The sequence below is a fragment of the Arvicola amphibius genome, chromosome 8 (genome assembly GCF_903992535.2).
Source record: "Arvicola amphibius chromosome 8, mArvAmp1.2, whole genome shotgun sequence".
Lineage (NCBI taxonomy): Eukaryota > Metazoa > Chordata > Mammalia > Rodentia > Cricetidae > Arvicola > Arvicola amphibius.
Window position 1 is genome coordinate 53,840,204 of NC_052054.1, and position 25,492 is coordinate 53,865,695.

At 44.3% G+C, this 25,492-nt stretch overlaps 1 protein-coding gene across 2 annotated transcripts in view; it reads right to left on the minus strand.

The window, feature by feature from the left end:
• Afg1l (AFG1 like ATPase) overlaps positions 1-21,575 on the minus strand; it is a 147,211-nt gene extending 125,636 nt beyond the window's left edge. For both annotated transcript variants that reach the window (XM_038339706.1, XM_038339705.1), the window contains exon 1: positions 21,277-21,575. In XM_038339706.1, the coding sequence (XP_038195634.1) occupies positions 21,277-21,415 (139 nt within the window). In that variant the 5' untranslated portion in view covers positions 21,416-21,575. The remainder of the gene's footprint in view (positions 1-21,276) is intronic.
• Between the last annotated feature and the right edge of the window lie 3,917 nt (positions 21,576-25,492).

Sequence of the window (25,492 nt, forward strand, 5' to 3'; positions counted from 1 at the left end):
CTAGGATTATAGACCAAAGATGGATGCCCCAACATTGCAGAGCAAACTTGGGAGACTGTCCAGGCAGTCAGATGTCTCTGTTGTTTTTATAGTTTTGGAAGTTGTTTGTTCTGCACGTCCTGTTTACTCAGCTAATATTACATCCTTCATGGGTCTCTGATGGGGTTGATAACTAGATAGTTATAGTTTTCCTTGTTATCAAATTTAGAAAAGAAACTCACAAAAGAGATGTAAGTGTATAAGGTTGAAAGACAGAGAAACTTAAGCTGTTTGTCTAAGAAAATGTTTTAAGGCTTAAAAAGATATTTCTAGGTTGGCAATACAATTTATGACAGGAAATGAATTGGTACAAAACTTTGAACTCACCAAGATAGGACAGATTTTCTCCAAAGTTGCCAAATACAAATGGACTAGACATGGTAAATGTAATTCTTACCTGACAATTGTTCTTATTGTATATAGTTTTACTACATTAAAGTTAAAACCTTTCCTTTTTTACTTAGGCAAAAAGGGGGGAATATTGTGGGGTATTTGATCTCACTGACACTTTGAGACTGCTGCCATTAAAGTTTAACCTTGAATCAGGGGCACAGTTAGAGATTGGCTGACCAGAATTAGCCATGGAGGTTTTGGAGGACCTAGGATACAAATAGAGATACGGAAATGGTAGGGAGGAGCTTAGAAAGATTTGCAGCCCTTTCGGATTGGGGAAAAAGAAAGAGGAAGTCACTGATCATTTCTTTGATCAATCAGGGCCCTCCCTGCAAAAAAAAAAAAAAAAAAAAAAAACACGGTACCATCTCATCAGCTTTCCTTCTCTACTTCCTACTAGTTTTTTCCTTTCTTTTTTTAAAATTATTTTTATTATTAAAAATTTCCACCTCCTCCCCACCTCCCATTTCCCTCCCCCTTCCTTAACTCCCCTCCCCCTCCCTTTCCAGTCCAAGGAGCAGTCAGGGTTCCCTGCCCTGCGGGAAGTCCAAGGTCCAACCCACTCCATCTAGGTCCAGGAAGGTGCACATCTAAACAGACTAGGCTCCCCCAAAAGCCAGTATATGCAGTAGGATCAAAACCCAGTGCCACTGTTCTTGGCTTCTCTCCTTTTTTTTTTGTTTATGTTTTGAGACAGGGTCTCACTATGTAGCATAGCCCATCCTCCAGCTCACAGTCCCCCTCCTCCCTCTGCCTTCTAGACTCTGGGATTATCAGTGTCACCATGCCAAGTTTTCTGTCCCTCAACGCCCATCTATTTTAAAAACGTCAAAACTAACAACAAAGCCTCCTGAGCCCCATTGTTGTGGGACATATGCCCTCCTCCCTTCCTGTCCCATACACTGGTCACATCCTGCTCACTCCCAGCCTGTGCTGACAGACCTTCAAGAGATGGCTTCTGACAAGGCCCCCAGAGCACATCATCACCTAGACTTTCCTACCTGCATTTACATTCGTAAACTATTTCCCTTCTAAAGGCTGAGTATAGGCAGGCCCGGAGACTTGGCACCCAGTTTCTGAAAGCGTAGCATCTTTTATTGCTTTTATTATTGCTTGCCATCATTATTATCTTTACTTCGTGTGTATACATTCTCCTTTTATCAACAGAGAAAGTGAAGGTGAACTAAGGAAGACGCATTTGCTCAGCCAGTCAGCAGATTCTCTCTTCAAGATGCTCAAGGCTGCGACGGGCCAGCTTAGCCCTGGAGAGCAGCTGTATGAACTGAAATACAAAAGGCTTCTCCAAAGCTGCACTAAATTAAGTCTGTTACTACACCAGTATACACAAATTATGTGATGCCGCTACCATATTATTTTGATTTGTATTAATTTGTCTTATTGTACTACAAATGGACAGTGGGAAAATGCCATTCTGAAGTTCCATACACTAATTTACAAACAAAAATGGAAGACTTTTAGAAGCTCAAAAAAGTCCGTGTTGCTCTAACACCTCAATGTTGTATCTTATGTCACTGCTTTCTGCAAAACAAGTTTCTGGAAGACTATACTCCATAGCTCACTGGCTGTACAATTTAGTCAGAGCGGGGTGCAGTGTGCATTGCATGCCTGTCATCACAGCTACATGTTGGGGGGGTGTGTGCACAAACAGAGAGGTGATTAAAACTAGGGTACCACTGAAGGCCAAGTAAACTGCCAGAGACCACACAGTCAACAGCAGCAGCCACAACCACTAACCTTTACTGATTATAAACCAACTCACTTGATCTTCACAACCACCCTGTGAGGTAGATACATTATCCCAACTTCAGACATAAGGAAACTTCTGGGTTGCTCACACTTGAGGTGGTAGCAAGAGGATCAGGAGTTCAAGGGAACCCTTGGCTATGCAGCAAGCACAAAGCTAACCTGGACTACATAAATCCTTGTCTCAAAAAAGAAAACAACGGAGGAAACTGAAGCACAGAGAGGCCTAGTAGCTGGTCCACGTTCCCAAAGCAGGAAGTGGCACGGCCAGCACCTGTACCCAGGGGTCCAGGGGAGGCATGACACTAGGGGAGGAGCTTGGCTCTGGGGTAAGCTTTGTCTTTCTAGCCTGCTGAGGAAACAGCCTGGGCTCTCAATCATTTCCCTGTCATTTCCCCCTGGCAGACAGCCTACGGTCTCCTCCCTCAGTGACGCTCAGTGACGTCTGCTTCTGCTGTCTCCCCCAGATGGCTTCAAACAAAGTCCAGGACAGGAGTTCGTCCTCTTCTGCCTTCACTATTTTCCTATGAAGTCAGGACACCTGGACTGCTACGGCAACTCAAGAACATGAAAGGAAACATGGAAGCTGCCACATACAAGACGATCATAATCTTTACGGATGCCATGTAGCATGGTTGGCACTGTTTTCACAAGCTGGCGTGAACAACAAAGGGTTCGCCGGGCCTATGAATAGTGAGAAGGTTTTTTTTTTTTTGTTTTTTGTTTTTTTTTTTTTTTTTTGTTTTTCGAGACAGGGTTAGTGAGAAGGTTTTTATAGGGTTCATTATCACTACAGATTAGTGATAATCTTTTATAAGATTATCATTATCACTATTAGACAAGAAAATCAAATAGGGGGCTGGAGAGATGACTTAGTGGTTAAAAGCACTGGCTGCTCTTCCAAAGGACCCAGGTTAAATTTCCAGCACGCACGCACACACACACACACACACACACACACACACACACACACAGAGCAGCTCACAGCTGTCTGTAACTCCAGTTATAGGGAATGCAGTTCTCTCTTCTGACCTCCTCAGGGTGCAAGCATACACTTGGTGCACAGACATGCATGCAGATAAACCATAAACATAAAACACATAAACATAAAATTCATAAACATAAAAACACATAAACAAAATTTAAAATAAAAACAACAACAAAGAAAATCCAACAGAAAATAAGCGTCTTCCCTTCAAGAAATGTCAGAAATTTGTTCCAACCTTGAGGTTTTAGCTAGTGAATACTGACAGCCCCAGTTACTTGGAAACCTGAGGCAGCAGTACTACTTGAATTCAGGAGTTCGGGGTCAGCCCAGGCAACATGACGAGGCCCCCATCTCAACAAAGGAAAGGAGGAAGGAAGAAAAAGAAAGAGAAAAAAGGAAAAAAGGAAAGAAGAGACATGGAGAGAGGAGAGAGATGAAACTTTAAGACTCTCCTTCCACCCTCTTTCCTCTCTGCCATGAAGGTGTGCATGAGTGTCCTGAAGGATGCTCTCAAGAGCATCGGCAAACTTGGGGTCCCCAGTAGGCCTTGCTCCAAAGTCATCAATGGATTCCTAACTTCGATGATGAAGCATGGTGACATTGGGGAATTTGAAATCAATAATGATCTAAGAGCTGGGAAAATTGTGGACTTTGCATGTAAGTTGATCAAGTGTGAAGTGTTGTGAGCCCTAGATTTGATGTACAGCCCAAAGACCTGAGAAAAATGGCAGAATGATCTCCTATCATGCCAGTTTGGCTTCACTGGACTAACAACCTCAACTGGCATCATGGACCACAAGGAAGCAAGACAAAAACACACATGTCTTAGTTAGTGTCCTATTGCTATGAAGAGACACCATGGCCATAGCATGATGGAGGAGTGTCTATGTGTTACTTTCATTATTAATAAAGATACTGCCTTGGCCCTTTAAGAGAACAGAAAATTAGGTAGGTGGAGTAGACAGAACAGAATGCTGGGTAGCAGGCAGTGGGGAGACGCTTCAGGCAGTCTCCATATGCAGTCGCCATGCTTCTCCTCTCTGAGATGGACACAGGTTAAGATCTCTCCTGGTAAGCCACACCTCGTGGTGCTATATAAATTACTAAATATGGGTTAAAGCAAGATATGAGAATCAACCAATAAGAAGCTACAGATAACGGGCCAGGGGCCAGGCAGTATTTAAATGAATACAGTTTCTGTGTAATTATTTTGGGTAAAGCTAGCCGGGTGGTGGGACACAGCCCGCGGCTCCATTCTACAATAGCAACTCTTTTTTTGTTGTTTTGTTTTGTTTTGTTTTGTTTTTTGAGGCAGGGTTTCTCTGTGGGCTTGGGACCTGCCCTAGAAATCACTCTGTAGACCAGGCTGGCCTCAAACTCACAGAGATCCACCTGCCTCTGTCTCCCAAGTACTGGGATTAAAGGTGTGTGCCACCTCTGCCGTTAAACTGCACCATGGCAACTCTTATAAAGGAAAAATCTCACTGGTTTTGGCTTACAGCTCAGAGGTTTAGCTCTTTATCATCACAGCAAGAAGCATGGCAACACACAGGCAGACATGGTGCTGGAGAAGAAGCTGAGAGGTCTACATCTGGATCCACAGGCAGTAGGAAGAGAGAGTAACACTGGTCCTGGCTTGAGAGTTTAAAACCCCAAAGCCCACCCCCAGTGACACACTTCCTCCTACAAGGCCGCACCCACAATCTCTGTCAAGTAGCGTTATTCCCTAAAGACCACGCATCCAAATATGAGCTTAGAGGAGCCATTCCTATTCGAACCACCACAACACAGAAGAGAAGATCCTGGGACTAACAGGTGTCTGTAACCCCAGCTTCAAAAGTTAAGGCTACCCAAAGTCTGAGGCAAAGTTCAAGGCCAGTTGGGCTACACAGTGAGACCGTTTCTCTTCCAAACACCCTGAAGAAACAAGAAACCAACAGGTTACCGAGAGGTGTGCACATACAGCATGAAAACTACATGCTCTGTGTTCATTCAACCAGCCTCAGGCTTTCTTCCCACAGTGTAGACCCACGCCAGGCACCGTGAACAACAGGCCGGACTACAAGAGACTCAGTCTCAAAGAATCCGCATTCGGAGGCACATTAAAACTCACAGCTGGAGCCACTGGTCAGTGGCACAAAGTGTGCTTGCACAGCGTCCTGGTCTTGATCCCCCACAGCAGAAAAAAACTTTAAAATATTTTTTAGCTGGGCGGTGGTGGCGCAGGCCTTTAATCCCTGCACTCAGGAGGCAGAGTTCGAGGTCAGCCTGGTCTACAGAGTGAGTTCCAGGACAGTCAGAACTGTTCCATAGAGAAACCCTGTCTCGAAAAACGAAACAAAGCAAAATTTTAAATATTTTTTTAAGAAATGAGTTAAGCAATTCTGAAAGGTGAAAGAAAGCTAGCATTCATAATTACCAACTAGAACCACAAGACAGTGTTTTCTTATTACGTGACTTCTCAAAACAAATAACAGCAGAACTGAGGGGATGGTTTCTCCTCACACGAGAAAACTAAAACAATCGAAAGGTCTGGAAAGCAGAAGCCCAGCCGGGATGCGGAACTGAGTGCGGGAAGCCCCGCAGGTGTCACCTCTTTAAAGCCACCAATACTACAGAGGACAGACGGCTCCTGTCTGTCATGGCCAGGCAACTGAGGTTCAAGCACAAATCTCACTCAGCCCCTCCTTAAGCTTCTTGGTCAGTCAGCACCTGGCTTTCTCTGTCTCCTCCAACAGGGCAGGGCGATAGATCATCATCACCGCTGACCAAACCCCTTCCAGCCCACCAGAGCAGCTTTGTCAGCTAAAATATGGAGTCAAAGGATCAGAGAGAAACAGCTGACTTGAAAGAATTGGAGGGTAATTTAATTTAGTGTGTGTGTGTGTGTGTGTGTGTGTGTGTGTGTGTGTGTGTAAAGACACTAGAGGAAAACACAAAGAACACAGTCCTCCACTATGAAGGTGACACCCACCAAGTTAGGTTAGATCACAACAGCAACTCAAAGTGTCAGTGGCTACAACAAATGGATGAACTTGCCGACAATAACTGCAAATGTAGCTACATTTAACTAAATGTAGTTACAGGCACATCTAATTGTGAAAAGTTAGCTGGGAGTCAAGTGTGGAACACACCTACAATCCCAACACTCGAAGCCGAGGCAGGGGACAGCCACAATCTTGAGACCAACATAGGCTACACAGCAAGACAGTCTCAAAAACAAAGCACTCATGCGGACATGGTGGCATCTCGTGTAAGGTCAGCACTTTGGTGGTGGCAGAGACAGAAGCACTGCAAAGCTGAGAGCAGAGCAGCTCAGCTACCCAGCCAGACCCTGACTCGAAATACTTCTCAATTACATATAAAAGAATCAAAGAAAAAACTGTAGCAATATTTCATTTTTATTTTAATAAATAAAGCTTGACTGAAGATCAAAGAGTAAAACTGGTCAGCCTTACAGACCAGGCAGTACAGACACACACCTTTACTCCCAGTAGCCACGCTAGCTTGCCGTAGAAACCAGGCGGTAGTGGTGCACACCTTTAATCCCAGCTCTAGAGAGGAGACAGCTCTCACACAGTCTCATTCTGAGGTTCCTGAGATTCTGAGGCAGGGTTGCCATTTCGGACAGAGGTAGAGGTAAGAGCCAATGGATGGTTGTTTTGCTTTTCTGACCTTCAGGTTGAACCCCAATATCTGTCTCTGGGTTTTTATTAATCGTGCTACCAAAAAGCATCAAGCAGAAGAATGTATTTAAGCAGTAAACAGCCAGAGAAATGAAGTGTCTAGGGGTCAAAGCTCTGTGCTCAGAGTTGCAAACACAAGCCAGGCTGAGCCAGATGCCAGCTGCAACTGCGCCCAAGAGACTGACAGCACCCTCAGAAAACACAACTTGGACAAAGACTCTAAGGAAACACTGGTCTGCAGCAAGGGAAGGACAGAGGTTGTGAGATCACAGAGCCAAAGATAGCAGCCTAGGTCAGGAAGTTACAGAAGGGGGAGTGAGGAAGTGATACTTCCATTGAGATCAAAGGGACAAAGGAATTCAGCCAGGGGAAGGAAGGGAGGTGGTGCCCTGGGAGCCAGAATGCTCAGAAACGCAAGAGTGTGGACACAGAGTTCAGTGTGGCTCTGGAATCAAAAGGAATGAGGTGCCAGGGACTATATAGTGAGATCCTGTCTCAAAAAAAAAAAAAAAAAAAAAAAACCTAATAGTATCAACCAACATTTAAGATCTATATGTAAAACATCAAAATCTTTCACAAAGGCATAAGCAAATTATGAAAAAAGAAGCATATTAGAGGAAGGCAACATAAAACATTATAAATTACCAATTATTCCCAATTTATTTACACCAGCTGGGCAGTGGTGGCTCACACCTTTAACCCAGCACTTGGGAGGCAGAGGCAAATGGATCTCTGTGAGTTCGAAGCCAGCCTGGTCTACAAGAACTAGATCCAGGACAGGCTCCAAAAGCTACAGAGAAACATTGTCTTGAAAAACAAAAACAAACAAACAAACAACTAAAATAAATACTTCCACCAAAACCTAACCTAAACTCTTAGAAAATACTGAAGGAGGAGCTACGGAGATGGCTCCATTGGGCACATGAGAACCTGAGCCAGCACCTGAGCCAGGATCCCCGGCAGCTACATAAACCCATGGTGTGGGTGGGTACAGACTGGAACCCCAGCACTGGGGAGGCAGAGCCCGCAGACCCAAAAACTCTCTAGGCAGATGAGCTCCAGGTTCAGCGAAAGACGCTTTCTCCAAACACGGCAGAAAGGAACGCATACACCCTACAGAAACTCGGCCTCCCCAAACACAGCAGAAAGGAATGCATACACTCTACAGAACCTCAGCCTCCCTCCCGCTGGAACAGGCATCTGCGCATGCTACACAAACAGACACCGCACAGACTGAAGGAAGGGATAAAAAGATCCTGACTACCACATGTGGAAATAAATATGAAACACTCCAATAGAAAGAGCCATATCTCTGCACTATGGAGGCAGAGGCAGCGAAAGGATCAGGAGTTCAAGGCCATCATCAGCTGCGTGTTAGAGTCCAAAGACAGTTGGGATATATAGAAACTACCCCAACCTGCGTCTGTCTCTCTCTCTGTCTCTGTCTCTCTCTCTCTCTCTCTCACACACACACACACACGCATGTATGTGCACATAGATGCACGTGTGCCAGCTCACACACGTGAGGTCAGAGAACAACTTGTGGCAGTCAGTTCTCTCCTTCCACCACGTGAGTCCCAGGGATCACTCAGGCCACGGGCTTGGGGACAAGCGACTTACCCACCAAACTGGCCCAGCTCAGAACAGAAAACCCTTATCACTGTTTTTTTTTTCTTTATCAATTTGTAACTACACATTTGTTATTCATTTGAAAAGCACAAGAAGGAAGGTTCCATATCTGTATAAGTCACTGTTTACCAAGTACCTGTGGTGCCTAGCAGGGGCAGAATAGATATGAGAAGCACACATTAACTGTTGAGGGAGTGAAGTAAGCTTTGGGAGACAATAAGTCATTCAACAAGAAGCATCCAGACACTGAAAAACAAGACTTAATTTAGCGTGTACCCTTCGAGACACCAACACAACTGCCAGATAATTTGTGGAAGCTAGTTTGTTCTGGAATGGGGTAGTATACAGCTCAGGTTGACTTCAAACTTACTATGTAGCTAAGGGCAATCTTTAGCTGCTTGTTCTCCTGCCACCATCTCCCAAGGGCTGGGATTATAAATCCACACCACCACATCCAGACTTGATGCAAATATTCTTAATTCCAAAAAAAACAAGGTGAATCTATGTGAGTATTTACCTAGGAGAGGTCTGTAGACTCTGCAGGGCTCAGTCTGTCCGTGTCCAGCTTATGGATTGCCACAGGCACTTGCCTGTCACATCAGGATTGCTCCAACAGAGACCACCAACGCTGAAAGGAAAGCAGGGTTCTAGTCTAGAATGTCCTCTCTCTTCAGGTCAAAGGTTGACAAGGTTTGTATTCAGAGCCCTAAAACAGATGGGTTGTCTAAGCCTTGAGTTTCTCAGCTGTGATACAATGATACAAGCCTGCTGATTATGTTCCATCCCTTGGCACCGCAGGGACCAGGACTGGGGCACACAGGAAGTCCTGAGCCAAGGAAACAGAGCTGTGCTTCTGACCAAGGAGCGCATTATCTTCAGCAGGGTTTTTATAACTACAACAAAAATAAACAAAGGACCTATGACTAGACTGGGTGTTGTCATACACCTGCAAACCCAGTACTCCACAGGTTAAGGTCACAGGTTCTCAAATTCGAAAACAGTGAGGGCCACAGGACAAGACCCTACAAGAAGTAGAGAGAAAGAAGGGGGTTGGGAGGGGGGTAGAGTTAGAACAAAGTAACAGGGGAAAAAAATGGGCAAAACCTTAAAAACTCCTGTCACAAATAATGAAAGAGCCTATTTAAGTGTCCAGTAAGTATATGCAAAGGTGCTCAGCGTCAGTCATAAGAACTGAACTCCCCAGGGAAAAGGCCGCACCGTTATACAGAATTCTGCAAAGATGGAGGCGGGTTAGTGGCTGTAGGGAGCTGGAGTGCTGCAGCTCCAGAGCCGGGCTATCCTGGGTTATCTCTAGTTCCCTTAGAATCACTCACGGCTCCTCTGTGTCTGACCTGCCCTCCTTATGACTACTAGGCAAACCTTTGGAATGTATTAACAGACCAATAGCCTTCAGCAAGCCAGAAGCTAAGAATGGCCTCTGTTCTCCTCTTTGCTGTAGCCAGCCTATGGCCATGCTTTGAGTGAGGATGGCCCCCATAGGCTCATATATTTGAATGCTTGGTTCCAGTTGGAAAAAACATTTGGGATCATTAGGTGTGGCCTAGGGGTAGACTCTGAGGTTTCAAAAGCCCACAGCGTTCCCAGTCAGTGTCTCTGTATCTCTGTGCCTCTCTCTCTCTCTCTCATGCTTGTGACCCAAGACCTACATTCTCAGCTGCCGCTCCAGAGCCATGCCTGCCTGCCTAAAATCAAAGGCTTTCTTTTATAAGTTGCCATGATCACGGTGTTTTGTCACAGCAAGCAAAAGTCACCTGGAAATTATGTGATTATAAAATGTCAGATGTTGATACTTTATCCTTTTGCCATGAGCAAATTGAATAAAATTGTATATTATTCAAAACTCCAGCTGGAAGAAGAAACTAGGATGAGGTTGGTATTGCTGTTATTGGAATTATAAATAAGTTGGTTGGTTTTGTGTGTAGGGATAGTTGAGAATCCCTGTTCTCACAGTTCACATGGTCAGTACTGGTGTTCCTGAGAAACAGTGTTGACTCCAGTGGTCACTTTCTAACAGTCATGTGCAGACTTGTGTTGAGGTTTGTTGCATTCTGAGTCCACTTGGTTTTTGTTAGAACAGAACACAATGGGAAAGACTGTCTGCATAATCAGCCTTAGCGTTCTGTAAAGTCGGGGGCTTCAGATGCCGACAAGATGCTGAAAAGGTGTTACTTCTGCTTTGTCAAATTATTATATATGCTCTGACATCTTTAATTTTTAGTACCTAAAGTCTTATATATTAGAAATAGCTATATAAGTATATACATAATTAAAATGTAACTAATAAATGTGAACTAATAAATAATAATTTTCTCTTCTGGAAAAGATATAGTCCTGTTGTATCTAATGGATTCCTTAATTGGCGTTTCTTCTTCCCAGGTCTATCTAGTCTGTGTCAAAACCAAAAGCAGGCAGCACATAAATCAACCAACAGTAATATAACTCAGGGGTCAAGAGCCTCTGGGATGAGGTGGGAACAATCAAAACCTCAGGACACATAAATATTCTTTCTTTTTCTGAAATACAAGGGTGGCGGTATGCGCCTGTAGACAAACAACACTCAAGAAGCTGAATCAGGTTGCTGTGGTCAAGGCCAAGTTTCACAGCACAGTGAGTTCCAACCTCGTGTACATAGCAAGACTCTCTCAAAGAAAAAAGGAAAGACCTGGCTTATCTACAGAGGCTCCATGGGTAAATTAGAAAGTCTGAATTAGGCTTAGCAGCTCCCACCGGTCATCCACGCACTGGGCACCGGGGAGGCTAAGGCAATAGCATCTTGCTTGTCCCAACAGGGTGGGCTAGATTGGCCTTGCTCAAAAAAGCAAAAGAAGAAACACTAAAAGCCACTTTCTAGAATGCAAATCACTGAGTCGGGGGATCTCTGTGGCACGGTTAATCTTAGCATTCTCTAGAATTCAGACAGCTTCAGCATTCTGGGGAACTGATGAACTGGTTTGCTCACTGACAGCCACTGGCCCCAGAGCTTTGATAGCAGAGGCTCCGTTTATTGCTGGCACAGCCAAGCATTTCTGACAGCTTTCAAATGACTGTCTCGTATAACAGATATTTGAATCTCGCCAGTGATCAACAAGGAAGACACAGACTAATCAGCCCCATTCCAAAGATGAAGAAATAGACCCAGAGTGGAATCAAGATGGCAACCAAAGCTCTCCAGGTCACGTGTTAGGGGTCACCTGGAATCATATGTGTCCACTAGTCCTAAGTTAGAACTAATGGAAAAGTCTTCAAAATACCAGTTACGGAATGAAAAAGCTTCAGTTCCTCACAAAGGGAAAAACACATGCTTAGTTAAATGAAATCAAAACTCTATAAGGCACTTCGATTTCTAGTTTAAAATGTTTACCCAACTGCTGTGAGAAAAATGCACAATCAGGAAAAGCACGTTTAATATTTCTAAAGGGCTGGATTAAAATTTCAGCTGTAAACTTCATTACTGTAATTAGATTTTAATGCATATTTATTAAACATCATTCAAATACTGTGTACAAATTATTCCTGAGTTATTTGTACATTTGTGTTGATTCCAGCAAACTGTCAACGGTAGCCACTGACCAGTGATGTCCTGCTACAGTGGCAGAAGCTTATCCTGGGTCACAGGCAGCTCTTTTATGTGCTGATACGTCCTAATCATACCCAAAAGATAAATATGCAGTTTCTTTTTTGAGAACTGAAATGGTCACGAAGGACTCAAAAAGTCAAGCCTTCTCGGTGACATTAGAGACCTGTGTTTGATTTGCTGATGAGTAAACGAGGTGCAGAATAAAGAAAATCAGATCTTAATTAAACTCTTTCTTTAGAAAAACAACATAAGCCATCATCAAGGAATGCATCTCACGATGATTTACTTTATTTATAAAAGGCTGATTTAAGGGCTTTAAAAGGGTGCTTTTGATTTAAATAGAAAAATTATGAAAATTAAAACTAACTGCTTCCTGGTTATCATTCTTTTCCTTTAGAAGGTAGTTAATGTTAAACATGCCAATGTGTATAACATTACAAAAGGAAAAAAAAAACAGTACTTTAAATTTCATGATAACAAATCAGCAAAAATCCTAAAAATCTGAATAAAACCATTCTGAAGTAATCACGGGCACAGCCCAGCATACTGAGTAACTCCTTAGTATTCACCCAGCTCACACACTATTTGATAATGAGACCTAAGAGATCTCTTTTCTTTCAAACGATAAAGAAAAAGACTGATCTCTTTGTTGTGTTGTTTGATTGAGGCAGGGTCTCCTGCAACCCAGATTGGTCTCAAACCTTGAGCTTCGGCTCTTACTGCCTCCTCCACCCTCGGCATGCTGGGGTTACAAGCGTGTGCCTCCACATTGGGTTTCATGAGGTAGCAAACCCAGGCACTGTGCATGCTAAATAAGCACTCTACCTACTGAGCTACGTTCCCAGCCCCAGTCTATTTAAAACTGGATAAACTCATCCACATATAGCTGAGGATTTTAAAATGGAGTCTGCTGGAGCTACATTTAAAATATAAGGTGTATTATAACCTTATGAGAGAACTACCATAAGAATTACATGTTCATGGATGCAGTTGGATGACACTACACTAAGCGAAACACGCCAGGCACAGAAAGACAAATACTACTTACTGCATGTTCTCACTTATACATGGAAGCGAAAACTGATTTCCAGAGATGTAGGGCGTTGAAGAGTTGGCATGTGATAGGCTAAAGATGAAGGGGACAGAGGAAGGGCAGGCAATGGGTATCGAAATACAGAGGGGATGACTACAGTTTAAAACAATTTACTATGCATCTTATTAAGATGTCATAGAGGGGAGTTGGAGCAGAAATAGTGATAAATGTTGAAGGAGATTGGATTGGTAATTGTCTTGGCATCATCATTACACAATCTATCTATGTATCCAATTATTACACTCTACCCCCATAGATGGGCACTATTGGACATGAGTTTTTAGAAAGGAAGAAGAAGGAGGAGAAGAAGGAGGAGGAGGAGGAGGAGGAGGAGGAGGAGGAGAAGGAGGAGGAGGAGGAGGAGGAGGAGGAGGAGGGCACCGCAACTGACCAAGAAACTTCCTCCCCGCCAGCTAGCCCTCATTAGTGCTAAAGGCTATACCAGCCACTAAGGAAGAAAAGACATCAATAATCGTACCCACAAGATGTGACCGGGGTAGTGGTGGCATGACTGTCATGGGAGTAACCAACTACTTTCTTGTTAGATCTGAGGCTTGCTCCATAGGAGGGAATTCATGCCTGGTACTATAAATCTAGTCAAAAGCTGTAAGGGGAGGGTCACCAGAGCAGGGCAGAAGTTGAACCTACTACTATTGTTTTGATAGATGGCCATGTTGTCAAACTGCCTTCTAACTATGTTCGTTTATACCCATAAATTAGTGCTACTTTCAACCTTAGTCAGAAAGTTTCTTATTGCGATTGGTGGTGGTTAGTGCACATCACAATGAACTGATCAACGTGCTGAGAGTAAGACTGGTAAGTGCTCAGCCCTAAGTGGGCATCTCCTACCCACTCCCAAATACATAAGCTCCACCAAGGTTCAGGGAGCGTCAAAGAGGAAGAACGAAAGAGCCAGAGGAAGGGGGTGCGTGCTAGGAAACACTGTACATGACATGGCTGTTGCACGCAAGAATTCAGATACCCAACACCCAAGTGTGAATGGGGGGGGACCCACAGGACCCTACCCCTAGCTGAGGAGTTCAGGGCAGTTGGTGGCTGCTGAGGGAAGGAGAACATTTTTCTTTGGTAGAGTAGTCACTGGTAGGTTGTCCATTCCCTAGTGTCCACCTAGTTGTCATATAGGCAACACTTGCTGGGGTATAAGGAAAAATAAAGCTGAGCATAGTGTCACGCACCCTTAATTCCAGCACTTGGGAAGCAGAAGCAAACAGATCGCTGTAAATCTGAGTCCAGCCCAGTCTATACAGTGAGTCCCAGGACAGCCAGAGGTACATAGTGAGACCCTGTCTTGAAAACAACAGCACCAAAAACAAAGCAAAAAAGAAAAGAGGACACGGTGTAAGTGGGTCATAACGGGAGAGCCAGGGGGAATAGAGATGAAAACACATTATATACATGTATTAAGTTGTAAAAATAAATACACTTAAAACGTGAACTTTAAAAAAGAATTCCAGGCAATCTTACTGAAAGCAATCTACAGATTCAACGCAATGCCCAGCAAAATCCCAGCAAAATTCTTCAAAGACCTCGAAAGAATGGTATTCAACTTCATATGGAAAAGCAAAAAACCCAGGAAAGACAAAAAATCCTGTGCAATAAAAGAACTTCTGGAGGCATCACAATCCCTGACTTCAAACTCTACTACAGAGCTACAGTACTGAAAACAGCCTGGTACTGGCTTAAGAACAGACAGGTGGACCAATGGAACTGAATAGAAACCCCGGTTATTAATCCACACACCTTCGAACACCAGATTTTTGAAGAAGCAAAAAAATCAAATGGAAAAAAAAAGCATATTAACAAGTGGTGCTGGCATAACTGGATATCAACATGTAGAAAAATGAAACCAGACCCATATCTATTTATCACCATGCACAAAACTCAAGTCCAAATGGATCAAAGATCTCAACATAAAGCCAGCCACACTGAACCTATAGAATAGAAAGTGGGAGGAAGTACACTTGAACGTATCAGCACAGGGAACGACTTACTAAATAGAACCCCAGGAGCACAGACACTGAGAGAAACAATTAATAAATGGGACCTCCTGAAACTGAAAAGCTTCTGTAAAGCAAAGAACATGGTCATCAAGACAAAACGACAGCCTACAGAATAGGAAAAGATCTTCACTAACCCCACATCAGACAGAGGTCTGATCTCCAAAATATACAAAGAACTCAAGAAATTGGACACCAAAAGATCACATAATCCAATAAAAAAAAAATGGAGTACAGACCTCAGCAGAGAACTTTCAACAGAGGAATCTAAAATGGCTGAAAGACACTTAAGAAATGTTCAACATCCTTAGTCATCAGAGAAATACAAATCAAAACAACTCTGAGATTCCATCTTACACCTGTAAGAATGGCCAAGATCAAAAACACTGATGACAACGTATGCTGGAGAGGTTGTGAGGTAAAGGGAACATTTCTGCATTTCTGGTGGGAATGCAAGCTGGTACAACCTCTTTGGATGTCAGTGTGGCGATTTCTCAGAAAATTAGCAAACAACCTTCCTCAAGACCCAGTAATACCAATTTTGGGTACATATCCAAAGGATGCTCAATCGTGCCACAAGGACATGTGCTCAACTATGTTCATAGCAGCCTTGTTTGTCATAGCCAGAACCTGGAAACAACCTAAATGCCCCTTGATCGAAGAATGGATAAAAAAAAAAAAATGTGGTACATTACTACACAGCAGAAAAAATGATGACATCTTGAATTTTGCAGGAAAATGAATGGAACTAGAAAACATTATTTTGAGTGAGGTAACCCAGACAGAGAAAGACAATTATCATATGTACTCACTCATAGGTGGTTTTTAAACATAAAGCAAAGAAAGCCAGCCTACAAACCACAATCCCAGAGAACTTAGACAACAAGACAGGCACTAAGAGAGACTTACATAGATATAATCTACAAGGGAAGTAGAAAGTATAAAAAGACAAGATCTCCTGAGTAAATTGGGAGCATGGGGACCTTGGGGGAGGGCTGAAGGGAGGAGGGGAGAGGCTGGGAGGGGAGCAGAGAAAAATGTAGAGCTCAGTAAATATCATGGAAATAAATAAATAAATAAATAAACAAATTTAAAAAAAGAATTCCATGTTCAAGCTCTGTCACTTCATAACTGAAAACTGCCACCTGGTAGAGAAAACAGACAGAAAACAGGTTGATAAGAGTAGCCTCTGCCATGAGAACAACAATAGGAGAAATTGGAAGAGAGAGCCAGGGCCCACAGATGGCTCAGCAGGTAAAGGTGCTGGCTGCACGTGTGCGACCACCTGAGTTCCATCACTGAGACCCATATAGAGATGGAAGGAGAGAACCAACCCCACAAAGTTGTCCTCTGAGCTCCACATGTGGGTCACAGTTCGTAAACCCAAACACACCAGACACACACACAACATTAATAATAATACAGCTTAAAGAAGAATCAGTACAGTGTGATGTGCTTAAGAGATTCATACAACACACAGGAGACAGAAGCAGGTGGATCTCTGAGTTAGAGGCCAGCCTAATCTACAGAGTGAGGTCCAAGACAGCCAGGGCTATACAGAGAAACCCTATCTTGGGAAACCAAAAAAATAAGAGTGGACGTGAATACGTATCTCTCATAATAAATGCTAATGGATTCAAACTGTTTCACATACAAGTGGTCACCAAACTGAGAAACACGAAGTACATCCACGGGGCTAGTGTAAAAGCATAAGGACCTGCTCTCAGTCCCCAGCTCTCACGTAAAGAGCCTGGCCTGGAGTTGGTCCGTGTTGACAATCAGTGCTGAGAAGGTGGCAAGTGGATCCCTGCAGGTCACACAGGCCAGCCAGCCAGGCCTACTCAGGAGATGTCTCATGACACCCTTCTCAAAAAAGCAGTGGATGGATCCTGAGAAACAATACACAGAGTCAACCCTTGGCCTCCACTAGCGTGCACACACACACACACACACACACACACAGAGACACACACACACACGAAATAAGTCCTAAAACTATTTACACTACTAATTCTACCAAGCCACATGGTGAAACGGGTGCTGCTTCCACTCCCACTGGGAAGATCTCTTGCGTTCATGTACTGAAGGCGACAGTGTGAGCTGAAGGTAAGAAGGACTTACCATCTACTAGCAACGCCTCAAGATAAAGTGTGTGCTTCACCAAAGAGGAACCATGAGATGTGGCCCCGTAGTCCCTTGCCGCTAAGAAACACTTTTCCTAGGCTAGCTTAAATAAAGCAGAATTTTAGACAGAAATTTTGATATTTTGGGAAACCTTTTTGGTGTGCACGCTAGTTCTCCGTGTCTTCTCTTCTTGTAGGCCCCGCCTTTCCAAAACATGTAAATCTTCCTTGGGACTTGGTTTTTCCACTTTGCACTCTACAAAGCTGCCCAGGCAAGTCCTCCCTTCTGCTTCACGCTGCTGCCTCTTTCTCCTTCCCTCTTACATCCCACAGCTCACTGGGCTCACCTGCCCGACTCCATCACTCACCCCCAAGTTTAATGAGTCAATGCGGAGACGGCTCCGTGGTTCTAAGTGCTCGTTGCCCCTCCACGGGACCTGAGTTGTTTCGTACAGAAATTTTAAAGCCAAAAACTGGAATTGCTCCTTTTGGGTTCCTTTTCTGTTTTGACTTAGTTTCCCTTAAGTAACCCAAACTAGCAACTCCACATTGATAGGAACAGCTTTTCCTTATTATCACTTGCAGAACTGTCACTTCTGCCAAGTGGCCATCTCTGAATTCCCTCCACCCGGGGCCACCACAGCAACAAAATAGGCCTAGTTGAACTATTTGAACTTCCTTGCAAGGTCCCAATCCTATCTCAGTCCCCGATTCCAGCCAGCATCCTGATGTTTCAAGGCAGCCCCAGGAACACGAGTGCAGAAACAGATCTGACCACAGCTCGTCCAAAGAAAGCTCCACAGTATCTCCCTAAGCTTGGCCAGCTCCCTTGGCATCCACAGCTCCCTGATACCAATGGCAGCTCCCCATCCCAGCTTCATCCCTGGCTGCTCTCCCTGGGAACCGTAAGAACCAGTAAGGGTCATATGCTGTTCGCTCCATTCTTGGCAAAAAAAAAAAAAAAAAAAAAAAAAAACCTCAGAGTGTAAGAAAGAAATGACTAGCAGGCTGCCTAGAATATAGAAAAGGCTCAGCTGGGCCTGGTGGCTCACACCTGTAACCACAGCTGGGCAGTCAAGACATGAGAATTGTGAGTGTAAGGCCAGCCTAGTGAACTACATAGCAAGTGAGTTCCAGGCCAGCTCCAGCCAAGGCACTGGTTCAAGTGTGTGTGTGTGCGTGTGTATGTATGTGTAATTTGTTAAAAAAAAAAAAAAGAAGAAAAGAAAGGGCTCATCACATATTAGCTATCAAATGTTAGGTATCGTAATTCTATCTCCCTCCCAAGGGCTAGGACCCAAATCATTCATATATCCCTTTACATTTAGCATAAAACTTAAACTGAATGAACAATGTTGTCACATTTCTACCCATACCCTGGCTAACGTGAGTTTGTTGTTATTGTTGTTGTTGTTAGGTGTTTATTCATTTGCTGAGACAGAGCTGGACTTGAACTCACTATGTTGCTCAGGCTGGCTCAAACCTGCTATAACGATATGATCAAGCAACCAGGGTTATGATTACTAACTGAGCCCCTAAGCCCGGATGGCCACTCTGCCGACTAATAAAAATCTTCCTTCTAACCATTCAGAGGTTTAAAACTAGCCAGGCGGTGGTGCCACAAGTCTTTAATCCCAGCACTTGGGAAGCAGAGACAGGCAGACCTCTGTGAGTTTGAGGCCAGCCTGGTCCATGGAGTGAGTTCCAGAAGAACCAGGACAGCCAGGGCTACACAATGAAACCCTGTCTTGGGGCAGGGGGTGGGGGTGGGGGGTGGAGGTGGTAAAACTTGCACGTTAAATGAAGATTTACTGAGACCTAAAGAAAACAGGTAATGAAATCAATAGAGTAAATTACAGAAAATATTTAAACCCACCTAATGGAAAATTAGATATCCCAAAATGAAATCCGTAGACTTTTCAAGGTTGAGTTTACAAAATGGCTGAGTCAGGCCTGGCATTAAAGTAACCCAAGGCATTAAAACCAAAATTAGAGTTAAAGAAATGGCTCCATGTGAGTCTTGCAGAGGACTCAGACCTGGTTCTCAGCACCCACATGGAAGCTTGTAACCGTTTCTGACTGTCATTCCAGGAGAGCTGACGTCCTCCTCTGACCACTACACGCACTATACATATATGTGGGACACAGACACACACGCAGGCAAACACTCATACACAGAAAATAAATGTCAAAAAATAATTAAGGGCTGGGTATGGTAGTGCACACCTTTAATCCTAGCAGTTGGGAGGCAGAGGCAGGTGGCTCTCTATGAGTTCAAGGTCAACCTGGTCTACAAAGTGAGTTCCAGGATAGCCAGGACTGTTTACACACAGAAACACTGTCTTGATAAAAGCAAAGAAAACAAAATTAAGGAATGACCCACCAGATGTGGTGGTGCAGACCTGCAATTCCAGCCACTCAGAAGAATGAGGAAGGAGGACCACAGGGTTTGAGACCCACCTGAACTCCATACAGAGTGAATTCAAAGCCATCCCAAGATGCAATTTAGACCCCATCTCCAAACAAAAGTGAAGGGAACTGAGCAGGAGCTCAGTGGCAAGGGCTTGCCCAGCACACGGCTTGACCTTTCGTTCAAGCACAGTAGTGCCCAAAATAAGCAAAACCTGCCCTTCCTTTCCTTATATTCTTTTCCATTACTATTTCCTCCCTTTGTTTAAGCCAATGTTTTGCTAAATGAAACTTTAAATAAGAAAAAAAAATGGAGATAAAATAGAAGTGTGAATACTGAGCTCCCTCCCCAGGGGTTGGGCAGTTATTTCTCCATGGGGGGGGGGGGGAGCAAGAAAGGGGCAGAGAACTATAAGCCAGACTGAACGGATCAGATTGAAACTTCAATATTTGTCGTTTAGAAAATGGAAGGGAATATTTCTACTTTAAAATCCTCTCTCTCTCTCTCTCTCTCTCTCTCTCTCTCTCTCTCTCTCTCTCTCTCTCTCCCCCCCCCCCCCATCAGAGGACAAGTGGTGGGGGCTGGTCCTCTCCTTTCACCATATGCATCCTGGGGATTAAATTTAAGCTTGATGGCTAACAGTTCTAGTATTAATCTCAATGACTGAAGGACACATATTCTGAGATGATGAGAGTCAGCATTAACTTACATCCTTCGCTAAACTGTCACTGTACTAAGGTACCTAAAGAGGCACTTGGAGATGAGAAAAGGCAATGCACCATTGTTGATGGAGCCTACATCACACCATTGTGGATAGGGGAAGATCATGACAATAACTTCATTGATTTGAAAATATCCGCTCACGCTTCTAAGTGCTGAGGAAACAATGACACAGGGTTTGATGTCTTTTAGTAAGCAGTAGTTCAGTGAACGCTTCTGGGAAACGGAAGTGAGAGGATCTCAAGTTCCAGGCCAGCCTACACCACACAATGAGACCATGTCTCAAAACAATAAATTAGCATTCTTGTGGACTTGGTTAGTCGAAATTAATCCACTCATTCACAAACACACAACAACAGAATAAGTCGAAACCCAGTGAATAAAAAAACAAACCAAAACAAAAACCTGACGCCTCTAGGAATTTGAACATTAAGAACAGGGTCGGTGGTGTAGTTTTTAAGCCCACTATCAGCCATAAGAACCTGGATGGTGTTGGGTACCCAGACAACTCCACTCTTGCTTACCCCATTCCTCCAAACTTGCACACCTGAGCTCTCCTGCTCTTAGCTGCCTACGAAGGAACTAGGTTGACCTCTGACCCTCAAATAGAAGGTAATCTTGGGGCAGCTGCTGGAGGAGGGGGTGGGGAGTGGGAGTGGGAATTAGAGATCCACAAAGAGGTGCACAAGGTCAAGGGACACGAACTCTTTCCTAGGATCCTTAATGCCTGCGAAGCCAGGGGGTGCAGCTGGGAATGATCAGGGAGTGGGGTGGCCCCAGAGCCTGCGCGGCCCGCTCGTGACACGGTCACTGACCTTTCGAAAGGGGTCTCCCAGGGCCAGGGGCCGGAGGAGGGATTGCGACGGCCCGCGCCCCGCACCCAACACCTCGCCCAGTCAGCCGGCTGCGCGCCGCGGAGCGCAGGGTAACCAAGGGCGACCAGGAGGCCGCCATCTTGAGCTCCGTACAAGGAGGGAAAATTTATTGAAAACCAGAAGACCACGAAGTAGCAGCCGAGTGCCAGGGCGCTCCTGGAGGCCACGCCTGAGAATGAGGGAGCGCTAAACAGAGGTCACCTCAAGCGCAGAACGGCAGAAACGCCTGCCCTTCCACGCCTTCCGGTGGCCCCTGGGACTACAAGTCCCGAAAGACAGCGCGTCTCGAAGGGGCGGAGCCCGACAGACGCGAGTGCGTGAAACTTGTGGCCACGCCCCCACCGCAAATCAGCTGTAACCAACTCTCCGCCTCCGCCCCACCCACCATCCCGAGGCTGGAAAAAACCAATATAGCTTGTAGAAACTGTTCCTGAACCTTCTAAGTGTACATAATACGTAGGCGGCCCAGTGGGGGGGTCCTTACTTCGTCCAATCCAGTATAATATAGTCTCAATTTTCTTTCAGTGTCCAACATGGGTCTCTGAAGAGTACCAGAAATGGGATTCTGCCACTTTCTGTTTGATTGGTTGAATAATAAAGCTAATTTTCAATATAGCACACGTTCACATTCTTTGAAGGAGTTTATGTATGGGACAAGAAAGCCAATGGCCCCAGAAGGTCAACTGGTAGACGTGGTACTCATGGGATGGTATAAACGGGGAACTTCTAAGTGATCGCCCCCCGCTTCCCCATATGAGGTTGGAAAACAAAAGACAAATGGGAAGATTTAACTTTTAGAAGATTTAACTTTTTAAAAAGATTATATTTTTGTCTAGGTGTGTATTGCTATATTGAAAGTGAGTTATGTGGAGGCCAGATGTGGGCATTGATCCTCTGTAACTGGCTGGAGTTTCAGGTGCCTGTGAGCCACCAGACAGGGGTGGAACAAAACTCTTGGCGGCAAACGTCACACATTCTTTTAACTGTTAAGACATTTCTCCAGTCCATACAAGAATAACCTTTAACAAAAGATAAAGGCGTTCCCACGGGGTGTTGGATATGTAGCTCAGTTTGTGGAGTATTTGCCTAGTGTGCTTTAAGCCCAAGAATACAACTCCAGCACCAGTCTGGGCAAGAATAGCACATGCATGTAATCTGAGCAATTGGGAGGTGGCTACAACAGGATTAGAAATCCAACTGTACTCGCCTTTAATACCAGCACTTAAGAGGCAGAAGCACACGGATCTTTGTTAGTTCGAGGCCAGCCTGGTCTACAAAGTGAGTTCCAGTACAAAGAAACCCTGTCTCCAAAAAAGAAAAGAAAGAGAGTCGGGAGTATAGGAAGGAGAAAACAGAGTTTCCATTGTGTGACCAGAAGAGAGAACACTAAGAGGAATTCCAGGAAGCCAGACCATGGTCACCAGCAGAGAAATTCTCAAGGAACAGGAAAAGAAAGGCAGAATGTGGCAGAGTAATTCTGAGACTTTTATCGGTTAATTTGTCAAAGTAGGTACCCACCCTGACAGGAGTGAAGAGAGTCGAAAGAGAGACCTCATGCCCCTCTATTTGGCTATTAGACTATTGGAACAATGGTCCCTAAGAAATTGGGATGTTCCCAAGGGTCTCATGCTGGGAGAAGGAAAAGGCTGAAGCCTGGTGCCACCCGGAAAAGGGAAATTGTCTTCCAGGAAGAGGGTTCACACAGCTCTGGCAGCTTGCCAGACCACTTTGTAGGACACACTAGAGCCAGGACAGTGGTGGGTCAGTGATGGGCAGGACCACACCTTGACCAGGACTGCTTAGCTGTTCATTACCTCTGCTTAGGATTTAAACCTGAGCCTTAGATCAGGACCTCAAAGATGGATTTGGCAGCAGGGAGATACTGAGTCGCTTTGTTTCCCTTCCTAATGTATCTATGTTCCCTGCTTTGACTATTCATTCTCTCTCTTCTTTTGATTTTGTTGTTTGTTTCATTTTGTATTTTGAATCAGGGTCTCATTCTGTAGCTCAGGCTGACCTCCCTCAAATTCCCTGTGATCCTGTTGCCTCGCCCTACGAGCAGGAGGATTAGAGGTGGGATTTGGCCTATGAGGACTGGTGGCTGAGTCTAGGTTATTAAAGGGGCTAAGCTCTGACCTGAGCAACTGTATCTTCTGATTTACACATCTGACTATGAAGGGTTGGTTGTTTTGTTTCTGTTTTTCAAGACAGGGTTTCTCTGTGTAGCTTTGGAGCCTGTCCTGGAACTCATTCTGTAGACCAGATTGGCCTCGAACTCACAGAGATCCCCCTGCCTCTACCTCCCGAGTGCTGGGATTAAAGGTGTGCACCACCACTGCCTGGCACAGCTGGACTTCCAATCCTGACTGTGTAGTTTTAATGTTCGGAAAGGAACAATTGTTTCTTCATAACACAGGAAACTTTTTTCCATTAAGATTACTAATTTTAATGTGACACTTTTTAGAAAACCATTTATTTACTTGTTCGTTTGTTATTTTAGTTCTGGGTACTGAAAGACCTTTATAAAAAAAACTATGTTGTAAACTGGAGTGATGGCTCAGAAGAACACTGACTGCTCTCTCAGAGCAGGTGGCTCAACTCTCAGTACCCACCTGGAGGCTCACAGCCATTCATCTCAGAGCAGGTGGCTCAACTCTCAGTACCCACCTGGAGGCTCACAGCCATTCATCTCAGAGCAGGTGGCTCAACTCTCAGTACCCACCTGGAGGCTCACAGCCATTCATCTCCAGTTCCAAGAGATATGATGTCCTCTTCCAGCTGCCTCAGGCACCAGGCACATATGCATACATGCAGGCAAAACACTCATACACATAAAATGAACACATTCTAAAAAACAGGTAACTTCAGCCAGGCAGTGGTGGTGCACATTTTAATCCCAGCACTTAGGAGGCAGAGGCAGGAGGATCTTTGTGAGTTCAAGGCCTGCCTGGGCTACAGCACGAGTCCAGGATAGCCAGGACTATGTAGAGAAACCCTGTCTTTAAAAAAAAGTAGGTTGCTTCACCTTTAACTGACTTAATTATCACACTCAAGAGATACTCAGAGGGCATTTAGGTACCACTATGACTGTTATGAAAAGAACAATTGCCTTGGTCAGTGAGATTATCCCTTTTTAGAGATTCTAACATCTTAATAATTACAGGCATGAAACTGTTAGTCATTTGGTGAGCAGGAATATCTACCAGAATTTCACTGTATGATTGTGCAAGCAGATGGGCATGACAAACTGAACCTCACTTAGATTAAGCATAATATAATTTAGAGGAAAACAACTTAGTCATACTTTTTTTAAGTTTAGATAAGAAAACCAGTGGGTGGTGGCGGCACATATCTTTAATCCCAGCATTTGGGAGGTTTAGGCAGATGGATCTCCGAATCTGAGGCCAGCATGGTTTAGGTGTTAATCCCACCAGGCAAGAATAAAACCACAACCAGAATTTTTGAGCCAAATTGGAAGCAAAACTTTATTAAATACTGGCCAGAATGATGAACGCTGACCAGGTCCATATCCATCAGCACCAAATTACATTAGTCAGAGGCTCATGAAGGCAAAATCTACAAAACTATGCACTTCCTGCCCTCATCCAATGGGGGGGGGGGTCAAGCATACATCTTGATGGAAGCATCATACATACATACATCATAATACATACATACATCATACATACATCATACATGCATGCATACATGCATGCATGCATAGATACATACATACATCATGCATACATGCTTCCTGCCTACATACCTCCTACCCGAGTGATCGAGCACATCCTGTGCAGTTGGGGCAACCAGCCTTGTTTATAGAAGTGAAAACCCATGGCTTGCTACCTCACATGAACAACAACCCCCAACATTCCAGGAAGTTATCTATCCTTGGCTAAATGAGGCTTAAAGGTTAGAGGCATTTTTGTTTTATAGATCTTGTAAGCACAGTAATTTAAACTTAAAACATAACTTTAGCCATCACTTACGTTATGCCCAAATCCATGAAGTCCCCCAAAAACCAACAAGGAGACCGAGTCCCATTTGTAAAAGCAAAGAGACTTTATTTTATGCAAGTTTGTAAACTCGGTCTCTCCTCATGTCCAATGTATTGGAATAAACAGAGAGCCTATGAGCTCAGTTAGAGTTGGTG